Source organism: Crocuta crocuta, unplaced genomic scaffold (assembly GCF_008692635.1).
Source record: "Crocuta crocuta isolate KB4526 unplaced genomic scaffold, BGI_CrCroc_1.0 scaffold262, whole genome shotgun sequence".
NCBI lineage: Eukaryota > Metazoa > Chordata > Mammalia > Carnivora > Hyaenidae > Crocuta > Crocuta crocuta.
Genome location: NW_027528869.1, coordinates 129,607 through 142,996, shown reverse-complemented (window position 1 = coordinate 142,996; position 13,390 = coordinate 129,607). Strand labels below are relative to the sequence as shown.

General features: G+C 34.5%; 1 protein-coding gene across 2 annotated transcripts in view; it reads left to right on the top strand.

The window, feature by feature from the left end:
* PIK3C2G (phosphatidylinositol-4-phosphate 3-kinase catalytic subunit type 2 gamma) overlaps nucleotides 1-13,390 on the top strand; it is a 326,049-nt gene that overhangs the window by 205,348 nt on the left and 107,311 nt on the right. For both annotated transcript variants that reach the window (XM_077756378.1, XM_077756377.1), the window contains 2 exons: nucleotides 4,337-4,473; nucleotides 6,313-6,482. In XM_077756378.1, the coding sequence (XP_077612504.1) occupies nucleotides 4,337-4,473; nucleotides 6,313-6,482 (307 nt within the window). The remainder of the gene's footprint in view (nucleotides 1-4,336; nucleotides 4,474-6,312; nucleotides 6,483-13,390) is intronic.

Genomic DNA, 13,390 nt, shown 5'->3' with positions numbered 1-13,390 from the left:
AGTCATTCTTCTTTCTTAAAAAGAATTATCTTCAAAATAATTTATATGGAACTTAATGCCTTTGATGATAGTAATTAGGATTTTGACAATCCGAATGTTAACTGTGGTATCCTTTCTTGTATCTTATGTGTGTGTTTTCTCTTATTTAAGATGATAATAGAAAAACTTACTTGTTCAAAAAAATTCAGTTGTTGTCTATTAACACAAATTTCACAAAGCTACAAATGTTTAAAGGAGTTCTGAACATTCTAAATACATTATAAACCTGCACTTAATTTCTGAAAGATGTTCTAGTAAATCATAATATCAATAGTCAAAGATGACCGAAAATGCGAACTTTGGACATCCTTCAAATATAAAAATATATTATTATAGAAATGTAACATGGAATACAGAAATATAATTACAATTATACACATTTTCAATGAAAATAATGTCAATAGTTCCCCCATATTTTTAGCAAAACATCGCAGGTGAAAGTTGTACTTAATCACAATCATGCTAAATTGAAGAAATAATTCCTAAGATACTTTATACTCTTTAAAATGTGGTCATCATGACATAGAATTTCATTAAATTAATTGGTAGAAATTATAGCAGATACATGTACATAAAGAAAGGGATAAAAAAAATCGTAGAACCAGAGAAAGAACCTAGAACAATTTAGTTTGTTTCTTTTGGTCTTTTGTGGGGTTTCTGTTTTGTTTTGTTTTCTATATTTATTCAGGAAGAGCTACAATTTAAACCTAACAGAAAACTATCACTGTCTGACCCCCCCAGTTCCTAAGGTCCCACCACTAGGCTCAGTACCCCAGTCAACTATGACTTGAGATTTTAAAAACTAAGTATGGAAGGCCCTTTGCTTTAGCTTAACTTGCAACCTGATACTTCAGAATGACTCTGTTACAAGTCATACTACCCAGTTATTTTGATTCTGATAATAGCTTGCTTCCAGGACAAATGTCTACCCTGAACCCTTTCTAAAGCTCTATTTCCAAAGAGTCTTTATCATCGCTGCTCTGAGATTGCTACTCCTTGAGTTTTACTCTCCCTTTTCTTACATGGGTAACTGAGTTCTTTCAAATTCTAATGTATTGAAAGAGTAAGAATAAAGCTAGATGAGCCAAGCTGAACTGTTGGTGTCCTAAGGATCACCTTTTCTTCAGAAATTGAATACATCACTGACTTCAGTGGAATTCTTGTTTTTTAAGTTTTTTTTAAAGTTTATTTATTTATTTTGAAAGGGAGAGAGAGTGCAAGTGTGTGTGCAAGGAAGGGGCAGAGAGAGAAGGAGAGAGAGAGAATCCCAAGCGGTCTCTGGGGAGTCAGCAGGAAGCCCAAGAGTGGTACTTAAACTGTGAGATCAAGACCTGGACAGAAATCAAGAGTTGGGTGCATAATCAACTGAGACACCCAGGTGTTCCCTCAGTGGAATTCTTTAATTCCATCTACTCATTTATCAGTTTATAATTATAGAATATAACAGAAGCTAAATCTTTTAAAGTTAATAAAATGACTCAGCAAAAAATGAATGTAGACTTGCTCCAAGTTGCAGATGTCATAAAACAAACAAGCTATTATTCGTTCCTATCTACCAACAATGTTCTATAGTTGTAATATTTGAGAGTGCATTATACTGGCAAAATACTTCTTCAAGAAAAATAGAGATCTTTATAGTAAATGTCATTTTTAGGAGCTCAGGATCCATTTTTATTATGTTTCCAATGATTATTGAATATCTATTATTTTGAAGAAATATCACAAAGTAAGGTAAAGTATATTAAAATGAGCTAAACAGAGTTGTTGCCATTAAGGAGAGTGTATTCCAAGCCAGAAGTTTGCATGACTTTATCAACATGATTGTTGATTATAATTCTCATGACTATTTGTACATGATGTCCTACGAGATTTGGGAGAGCCTATCAAGGAAAATAAAAATCCTTTAGGATTTATTTTATGGTTGGCTTTCCAAATTTGACGGGCATAAAAGTTACTTAGGGGAAATGGAGGAGTAGATATAACTAGGCCCAACCACATACTAAGTCACATTCTCTACATAGGCATTGAAAAGAGGAGAGGCTTCTCAATTCTCCGTGATGTAAAAAGCTGCTCTGTTGTTTCTTATGCACCCCCTTTTAGGAGCCACTGCCTTATATGATACCACCTGGAAAAGTTTTGTCCCCAAGAAACTTACTGGTTAAAATGTGACCCGTAGATCAGCAGCATTAACATCACCTGGGAGTTTGTTAGAAATGCAGAATCTAGGTCTCACCCCACCCTAAAGAATTAGAACCTACATTTTAACAAGACGACCAAATGATACATATATGCACTATAATTGGAGAAACTGCATTCAAGGACTATAAGAATAGAGCTACACATATTACTCAATGTGCACAGATTTGATAGTAGTATTTTAAAAGTGTATGATACATACTAGCTTAAAATGTATAAAATGTAATTTATGGTTTTAATTAATAGACAAAATTTAGCCACTATAATTGTTATAAATTAAGCGCAAGGTTTCCAGGATAGTCAGCAATGTAAGTCTTATGATAAATGGCTTGGGATTTAGCAAAGATTAATTTCCTAAAGACAAATGTGGTCTGAAAAGGAACTGACATTGCTATAGCACAATACTAAATGGTGTAATAATCTGTCTTTATTTTAGGCATGGTCAAATGTGAGGCAATGAAGCACTAAGGAATCAGATAGAAGGTGATCTCCCTTTATATTAAGTGGAGGAACTGGAAATTTGAGGAAGGAAATGTTCAGGATTAGAAAGAGGAATCACTTCTTTCTAAAATAATTACATTAATACCAAGTATATAATGCCTTACATTTGCTATCTCACTTAATACACTTGAGAAAACCTGCATTGAGAGCCAAATACTATTGGGGAGGAGGAAGAAGTGCTATAATATTAAGGATACGCCCAAGATTTACTTCTGGAGTGCTCTGTTACTTCCTTCCTCCCTTCCTCTCTCCCTTCTTTCCTTCCTCTCCCTATCTCTATCTTTCTTCCCTTCCATCCTTCCTTCCTTCCTTCCTTCTTTCTATTCTTTCTGTTTTTCCATTTCTTTCTTTCTTTCTTTCTTTCTTTCTTTCTTTCTTTCTTTCTTCAAATATGTTTTATAGGTTATTTCTACAGCATTCAATATTCCATTCCCACTCCCCATGTTTAAGTTTTTAAGTTTCTTTCTGATCCAGCAATTAGATGTCTAAAAGTCATAGTTGGACTATTAAATATTAAAAGATTAAGGCTGCAACCAGCTACTACTGGCCAACTCCAGCACAGAGAAGTGTTTCATTTACCAACACTGTAATTTGCTTGATTGCTGTTTAATCTGAATATTTCAAGATAGATCATGAAATAGTTTCATAAATTCAACCATCTCTCTTTTCACATAGTTACATTTATGTCTTTGATCTTTTTGGAAGTTTGAGTTGTCAACTCTTAACAATTTTCAAGATTGTGGAAATCAAAAATTCTAGACTTTAATTTCTTTCAATGATTTTATTTAGAGAACTGTATTATTACAAGCTGTTTTGTGGACATCAGTCCTGGGACAGTTTTATTAAATACTGGGTCTAAATTGCTATTCTGTACAGAATAAAAATCAGAAGATTTAAAAATATTTACGTTTTAATAGCCTTAGGAACACAATGAAAGAAGCCTTGATGGATACATGGCCAGTGGGGCAAAGGTCCTACTGAAGATAAATCAATATATGCTCCCCTTTAAAAAAATTATTACCATAGTTTCTCTTTAATGTTGGCTGAGAAGGAAGGAGGAGGTGACTCTCCATATGTTTACTGCAATTGTTCTGTTCACTCCTAGAAATGGGACATTTAACTGTGAAGCTTTTATTACCCTGAACATTAATTTCTATAATATATTTGAAATATTTGTTATGGAGATTGTGTTTGGTTCTCTTCCATAATAAATATACTTGTTATACAAGTTTTGAATGTCCTCCTTTCACCTGTAAATGAATGCACAATCATACATTTATTGACTCACACTACTTTATTGACTCAATGAGAGGTCTGTGAGACAATCTAGATTGGCTCTCTACTGTAGTTCTAGAAAAAAATAATAAAGCTTCTTCTGATAGATCTGATCCAAACACAATAAATGCTCCCCAGGACTTCAGAAAAATTAGAAGGAAGGCCATCTAGATAAGTCTTCTTCAGAAAAGAAGGTTTGCAAAGAAAAGGGTAACTGAAGTAGTGCTGACAGCTATTGTTGCTACATAGGTCAAGATGTGTTTCCTAAGTATTCCGCACCTTGTGAAGAAGGAATTATTTCTATAATCTCTTTTTTATCAACCAGGATTGGTGCAAATGGTACCTGATGCCATAACCCTAGCAAAGATCCATCGCCATTCTGGACTGATAGGACCATTGAAAGAAAACACTATCAAAAAGTGGTTCACTCAGCACAACCATTTAAAGGAAGATTATGAAAAGGTTTGTCTTGCTGTAGCTTATTTTAAATAATGTACTTAAATAAGAATATGCTCTGGATCATTAACTATTGTGCTCCATGAAAAAGTAAATTAAGTACACCTTGAGTTCTAATCCACTCAGTCATCAGCTTAGTAATAATGCTCCAGTTTAAATGGTATATTAACTAGATAAAACTTCTGTATTTGGTTTTGTTTCTTACAGTTATCTCTCTTGGGATGATGCTACTTAAAACTACTTCTTGCAAGTTATCCCTGCCTATTTGTATACAATCTCCAATGTCTATAAATCCCTCTCCTTCCTTTGCAATGCATTTCTTCTACTGAGCTCTACTTTTTCATGCCTTATTTTTCCAATGTTTGCAAAATGCATAAATATCTCAGAACTTTACAAAATTTACTGTTTTCTTTTCTTTAACTGCAAACATTTTTTCCCACTCCCTTCATGCTGGCATCTGGCCTGTGGTATACAGTTGTGCAGGGTCTGCTGTATACCAGGGCTCCCAGCTAAGGGAATGAGTTGTTTAAAGCCAAGCTTTGTTCCACTTGCAAAGGCATGAACTGGTACTGCTATGTCCACCTGGAGGGAGGGACATCTTTATGCTAACTCACATAAAGATACAACATGGGCTAGCACTGAATTTTCTCAGAACTCTCCTGAGCACAAAATTTTTACACTCTAGAAAACTCCTCAGCTCTGAGCAAACTGGAATGATTGGTCACCCTAGTTAAAAGAGGCCATAATAGAGAGACCCCAGAGTTCATCTTTTCCAGATTTCTATGAGATTGAAGTGGAGCAAGATATGGGTTTTTGGAGGTCAAATAACAAAGATGAGATGGCATTACCTTGACATCCATTTTTTAATCATTCACAAAATTAGAACTTGAGTTTTGCACAAATCCCTGGAGTTATGTCATTTGAGGTGTTTACACATATATTTGCTCATCACAACTACTACATAAGGGCATCTTTTACTGTCTTCATTTTATAAGTGAAACATATCTAATGAGACAAATGAAGTGACTTGTTCAGGCACTTAGGATATCTGGAACTGAGATATGTAACCCAGTGACATAGATTTCCACTCCAGCATGTCAGCCACACCATTCCAGGAGACCCATTACTATGGCCCAACCAATCACTCACGGCTCCACCATGGTTACAGTCATGGTTTCATCATTGAAAAAATAATGTTGTACTAAGAAGACCATTTTGAAAATAAAGAGTAATTTTGGCAAGAAACCTCTGTTTATTAAAGAAACAGAAGCCACAATTGACCTAGTGATAATCTGCTTACACCCAACATTCACTGATATATACTGTAACAAAACACTTTTGGACATCAGCTGGATGACATATTTGTCAGGATAAACAAAAAATATTACATATATCTCAGTACAGCTTTTTCTGTGTTACAATTCAAATATTCAAAAATGATATTTTAAATTTCTCTGGGGATAGGAAATATTGGGCCATATTGTTCCTTCTTCTTTTACCTTGAAAAAAAACCATTCAATATTGTATATTTGAGACATCAAAAAAACACACCAGGAATCGTCTTCAATAAACTATGAAAATTAGATCCAACTGAATGAAAGAGATATTTTGCTCAATTTAAATGAAAACATTCACTAGGCCACAGAAGAAATTTCTTCATTTTCTTCTATAACATATCAAGAACCAGTCATTTAATCATAATCTTCTCTCAACTGAGATGTAGAAGTGAGCCTCGATTATGTAATTTTGCTTTTTATACTACTTTTTACCATTATCTCTGATGCTCATACATTTGCTTATTTTTTCTGTGTGTTATCTTTGTGTTATTGCTTTTCAACCAATTAGGCCTTGAGGAACTTTTTCTATTCCTGTGCTGGCTGGTGTGTGGTAACGTTCATCCTGGGAGTCTGTGACCGACATAACGACAATATCATGCTGACAAAGTCAGGCCACATGTTTCATATTGACTTTGGAAAATTCCTAGGTCATGCACAAACATTTGGAGGGATAAAAAGGTCAGTGTGTAACTAATGTTTATTACAGTAATTAAGCAATGTCCTAGAATGATGTATAACATGTAATGGCATAGAAACCCAGCAGATGGCTTGCTTCCCCATCTCTCAAATCCCCCCAAGATAACACAAACATGTTTATATATCTAATATGATTGAAGGAAATATATTTTTCAATAGATTTTTAACAGGACAAATTAGGTTTCCTCAAATTGTTAGTGGACTTCTCCCATGAGAAACTAATCCTGTTCTAGTCTGAATTGTCTGAAATATAATATTCTTGTGTCCTTCTAAACCTTGAATGGACAATGAGGCATGAATTCATCTTCTCAATACATCTGGTATATTTCCCATAGCAATCACCATCCCTGGTCTACATATCACAAAACTAGACATTACCTTAAATCATTCCAAAGATACCTAGTTGAGCAACTACCATTCAAGGCTCTGAGGATATAACAGCAAACAAGGAAGACACAAGCCTGATCTCTTTCTAGGAGGAATGATGCACATTAAACAAGTTAGCATGTAAAGAAATAATATGAGGAAATGAAGAGTTTAATTTCTTAATAAGAAACTGAAGCAAAGAAATTATATAGAGGGTAACTGGAGCAGAGATGCTATTTTAAAGAGCCCTCTAGAAATGGATGGGAGACAACTGGGTAATTAATGATCCACCTTGTGGAAATCTATGAGAATAGTATTCTAAGAGAAAAGAGCAAAAGTAACAGTCATGAGCATGAAAATAAGCCTAGTATACTGGAACATAAGAAGGCCTGGGATGTGGAAGTGGATGGAGAGGGGGCAGGCAGTAAGAGATACAGGTGAAGAGCTTGTGGAGGCCAGATCAAGTAGGGCACTGAGAACATGGAATAAAGTTTGGTTTTTATTTTGGGTTCAGGAGCAAGCCACTGATGGATTTCAGTGGATTTCAAAACTCATTCCTGCTCTCCTGTGAAGGAATTAGACCAGTTAAGAGTCTAGTACAATGATACTGGCAAGACATTAATGGAAAAGAAGTGGTAAAAACTGACAGATTCAGAATATATTTTGGAGTCAGAGCCATAGGACCTGCTAATTGATTGGACATTGACAGTGATTAATGGGCCAGGGGAAGGACTTAACAAGAAGCAAAAGAAAACATTCAAGAATGATGCCTGGATATTTGATCTTAACAAACAATTATATCATTTACTGAAACCAAAAGACTGGTGGATGAATAAGTTTTTGTTTTATTTTATATGAGCTGGGACAAGGAAGCCCAAAGTTTAAGGCTTAAAGTCCGTTGCTTTAAAAAGATACTTCACCTTAAAGTAGAAATGGGATCAAACCATTCCAAAGAGTAATCACTTTTATCTAAAAGCAACTACTCAATAAAAGATAATAATGTCTCTTATAATATAACATGATGAACTCTTACTAGATGGACATTATCTAGTATTAGAATGTCAATAAAAACTACATTAATATTATATCTCCTATTTTATAGAAGCATACAAATGGAATCACTCACATATTGTTATTTTGAATGCATTGCCTTCTATTATGACTCCCTCAAGAAAATTTACTACATCTGCATTCATTCCTTAAAAATCTACTGAGGATGATCTGTGTGCCAAGGACTATGATAAACTTTGGTGAAAGAAAGGTGGATAGTACACATTTACCACCTTGATGGGGTTTGCTCTTTCTCAGAATACTGGAAGACAAAAATATGAATAATCATTATAATATGTGGTAAGGATGGAAATAGAGAGATGTTTGGACTATCAGAAAAACATAGAGGCAAGATACCTAGTTTATGAAAGACAAATGCTAATTAATGTAGATAAGCATCTACATAATATACCCATATAACAGTTTTCCCCTAGAAGCCACTCTTTCCTAGAAATCTAAAGATTAGATTTCAATTTTGACATCTTTATTTATTTATTTTGCTGTATTATCCACTAGATATTTGGGTTAACCCTTATTCATTTATTTAACCGGCATTAGTGTTGACCATGGGGGTGGTTAAAAAAGGAACAAACATATTTCAGTTCCACAGAAAAAGTTGAAGGAGACATGAAAAATAAGAACAAGTTACTAAACAATATGGTAAGTCCTGTAATGGAGTATGTACCAAGGACTATAAAAAAAGTGGAGTTCAATTTGTTTGTTTATTAATATTACAAGAGCTAGTGCTGTTTCTGAATTTGGCAATTTTTTGACATATGATATTATATTAGTTTCAGGTGTACAACATGGTGATTCAGCAATTCTATATATTACAAAATGCTCTCCACAAGTGCAGTCACCATCTGTCACCACAGTTATTACAATATTATTAACTATATTCCCTATGCTGTACATTTCATCCCTGTTCCTTATTTATTTTATAACTGGAAGTTTGTAACCACTAATCCCCTTCGTCTATTTTGTCTACCCCCTACTTTCCTTCCTTCTGGCAACTACCAGTTCTGGGTATTTATGAGTGTGTTTCTGGGTTTTTTAATTCATTTATTTGTTTTGCTTATTTTTCAGATTCCAAATATAAGTGAAATCATATGGTATTTGTTTTTCTCTGTCTGATTTATTTCACTAAACATAATACCCTCTAGATCCATTCATTTTGTCATGAATGACAAGATTTCATTCTTTTTTATGGCTGAGTAATATTTCATTGTGTGTATATGCCACATCTTTATCAATTCATCTATTAATGGACATAAACATAGGGATACATATATATTTTCAAACTAATGTTTTCATTTTCTTTGTGTAAGTATCCAGATGCGGAATTACTGGATTTCATGGTATTTCTGTTTTTAATTTTTTGAGGAACCTCCATATTGCTTTCCATAGTGCCTGTACCAATTTACCTTCCTTCCAAAAGTGCCTGAGAGTTTTGTTTTCTCCACCTCTTCACCAACATTTGTTACTTCTTGTGTGTGGTTTTTTTTTCCTATTTTTATTTATTTCTAGGAGAGAGAGAGAGAGAGACAGCATGAGCAGGGGAGGGTCAGAGAGAGAGGGAGACACAGACTCTGAAACAGGCTCCAGGCTCTGAGCTGGCAGTCAGCACAGAGCCCGACGTGGGGCTCGAACCCACGAACCGCGAGATCGTGACCTAAGCGAAAGCCAGACGCTTAACTGACTAAGCCACCCAGGGGCCCCTACTTCTTGTGTTTTTGATACTAGTCATTCTAACAGCTATAAGATGGTATCTCATTGTGGTTTTGAATTGAATTTCCCTGGTGATCATGATGTTCAGCATCTTTACATGTATCCATCTGTTGGGTGTCTATATGTCTTCTTTGGGAAAATGTCTATTCAGGTCCTCTCTCTGGCAATTTTAACTCTTTTTTTATATAACATCTGAGGTACATGAAAATGTGCCCAACATAGCACATAGCCTCACTCATAGTAGGTTCTCAATATTGTTTATCAGTTAATAAACCATTCATTAGGAAGCCCTCAATCATTCAATAATCATTGATTGGATGAATGAAAATGAAGCTGGCACTGTCTTCCCTTGAGAATACTGATTATTGTTCGCCAGCTAAGGAGGCCAACTGTAGCATTAAGATCCATTTGGATTATTATTTGCAAGATTTTATCTCCACCAGTGGCTATGTAAGGCTCATTAGCATTATCTCCTAGGATTTCTATCTGGAAACTGATAGTTCTGCTCTGAGTTTAAGAGTTAAGCTGAACTATTCCTACTCATTATTATTCACTATATCTTTTGATATATATCATCATAGGACCATTGGCTGTTCTTATTGGTTGATAGGTTGACAAGAGGCCTTTTATAAATCGAAACTCTGTATCCCCCTAGGAAACATGAACATTCTTATTTATATTACATTTGTTATATTATAGACCTGATCTTTAGGGAAGAGCCTAGCTTCACCTAGCTTCTTCTAAACACATACCAGACATATTAATAACCCACCCAGAATTACAAAACTAGGTATGTAAATAATGTACGAGGACTATCCCAGTCTCTCACAGTCTAAGCAAAGCCATAATGCTCTGTAATAAGGCAGGATCTGGTTTTTATTTTGAAGTATTGCTTAATTATTATCTTATTTCCTTTATTTTCTTTTCTCTCACAAAAATTCAAATTAAAGTGGTCAACAAATTATGCATCCATAATTTTTCACTCAAAGTTCCCCTGTAACAATGATTTCTATACAGTAATTTTTTCATTACATAAAAGATATTATTGTAATAAACTCTAAATTTCAACTCAATAATTTCTTGATGGTGACTTTCTTTTACAGAGGAGGAGTAATTAAATACTGCACCCATTGGACTAGAAAGTACATGTATCCCAGACACATGTGTTTCTACTATTGCGTACTCCTTATAAACATAGAAGATGAAATATTTGTATAACTTTTTAGGTTTACAAAAGATTACTAACACAGAGACTAATTTCATTTCATAATACATTTGCCTAAACCATTGCTCAATCGCACATTATAAGTACAGTTTCCAGTTGTAGATAGTTTATGGGTTGGCAAAAAGAAATCATATACACACATAAAACCCCCTCTCTAAATTATAGATATATCCTTTAGTCAAGGATATGGAATTTAATAATGGAAATTAGCAGGCCAAGAGAGCAGAACCAGAGGTAGTATATCTTTCCTTTGATCTTTGGTTTCCTTAAAAGAAAGATCAATGAGGTGATGTTTTCTTTACAAGCAGGATCTTGGGAAAGAAACTGATTTCTTGCCGGGCCATTGCCCTTTTATATTCATGCTTACATCACCATCCTAAACATCTCACACTAACCATCTATGTGATTCTGTTTAGAAAAGGTCCATAGACATTGGCTCTCTTGATTCTTGGATTATAATGAGTCAGCTCAGCAACATTCTCATCCTTGTCCAGATGCCTCTGAACCACTCCTCTGAATTCAGTTTCCCAGAAATATGGAAAGCCCATGCTTTGACTGAATTGCAGGCTCCTGTGGACTTTCTAACTTTGAAGAAAGAAAAAAGAACTCACATCTCATTATAAATATGAAGGATTTCACATCCTGTATATAAGCAAACAGTCCTTCCTTGTTGGTTTTAATTATGAGATTAGATAAAGAGGATTTTCACCAATGGATTAAATCACAGGGCAATTCAGCCCTTGCATTCCTTAATGATTCTGGGGAAAATTTGGCTAATCCTTACAATGTAAACACTGAAGAATTTCATCAACTTTCTGAAGCCGATTGGTTTTTATTTTGAAATATTGCTTAATTATGATCTTTCTTTATTTTATTTTTCTCACAAAAATTCAAATTAAAGTGGTCAACAAATTATGCATCCATAATTTTTCACTCAAAGTTCCCCTGTAACAATGATTTCTATACAGTAATTTTTTCATTACATAAAAGATATTATTGTAATAAACTCTAAATTTCAATTCAATTATTTCTTCATGGTGACTTTCTTTTACAGAGGAGGAGAAATTAAGGAAGGCCTTTATTGTTGATATTTATTGCTCTTCTAACTCATTTCATACTTTTGTTTGCAAGCTATATTTTCACAATCTATATGGTCTTTCACTTCAGTAATGCTAGACTTGCATGAAATATTTGATTTTAGGGACCGTGTGAGTGGTGGTTAAGGTCAGGTACTCCAGAGATAGATTGTATGGGTTTCTTTTAATCCCATGTACTAATGGTGTGACCTTGAACAATGGCTTCTCTGTGCTGCAATTTAGTTTTTTATAAAACAGATTTTTTTTGAAGATTAACTGACATAAAGTGCTTGGAAGAGTGCCTAGCATCCAGTGAAGGCTCTAGAAATGTTTGTTGTAATTTCTGTAACGTAAGTATTCCTAATGAAGTGACAAGAAATGAAATTGAATCCCTAGGTGATTATTGTTTCTTTGTACTTAAAATTATTGAAAGGGGCACCCGGGTGGCTCAACTGTTTAAGCATCAGCCTCCTGATTCGGCTTAGGTCATGATTTCAAGGTTGGAGGATTGAACCCCATGTCGGGAGCATAGAGCCTGCTTAAAATTCTCACTCTCTCCCCGTACCCATCCCCCACTCTCACATGCTCGCTCGCGCTCTCTCTCTAAAATAAAGAAAAATTTATGTAAATGACATATCTGATTTTGGTACTTTTTCAAAGTATGGACTTTAAAATTCATTAATTGAACTATTAGTCCTTTAAGTTCTCTGAATTTGAGGCTTGTTAACTGACAGACTGGATTGTCTTGCACTATTCTTCAGATTTACTTAGATTGTAAGGTATTTCACCAAGTTATTCTTGACTTCTGATTCAACTTCAGACATAAACAGAGGTGCGCTGGACTGGATTCATACTAGCTTGCAAGAACATATTTTGTGTATTCCTTCTCAACTCCATGTTCAAAGACATCACTTTGGTAGCCTGAAATCAGACATAGTGAGAGTATATACACCATGAAGACTGGCAAATGTCATAAATGAGAGCTTTATTTTTCTCTTAAAATAAATGAGCTAGTTATTAAATATATATCACCATACCAGAGGACATAAATCCATTTAAACAGATGAAAAATCGTCTCAGCAAACAAACAAAATAAAATATTTTCTCTTCCTTTTAAAATATTTACATGAGGATAATCAAAATATTATATATCTGTCTTCTTACAGCATGGCTTTTACTCTTTTGACGTTTTATCCCAATAGATCATCACTCACCAAATATAATTATCTCAGAATTTTCATCTCAGTATTAGTCATAAACATTCCCTATATCTGTAATCATCTTGACATTATCTTCAATAGTTAATTACCACTGATTTTAAAAAATTGTTTGTTGAGAGAGATTGAGAGCATGTGTGAGAGGGAAGGGGAGGGACAAAGGGAGAGAGAGAGAGAAAATCTGGGACTTGAGGGCTTGGAGGGAGCTGTCAGTTTGGTGGATCAAAG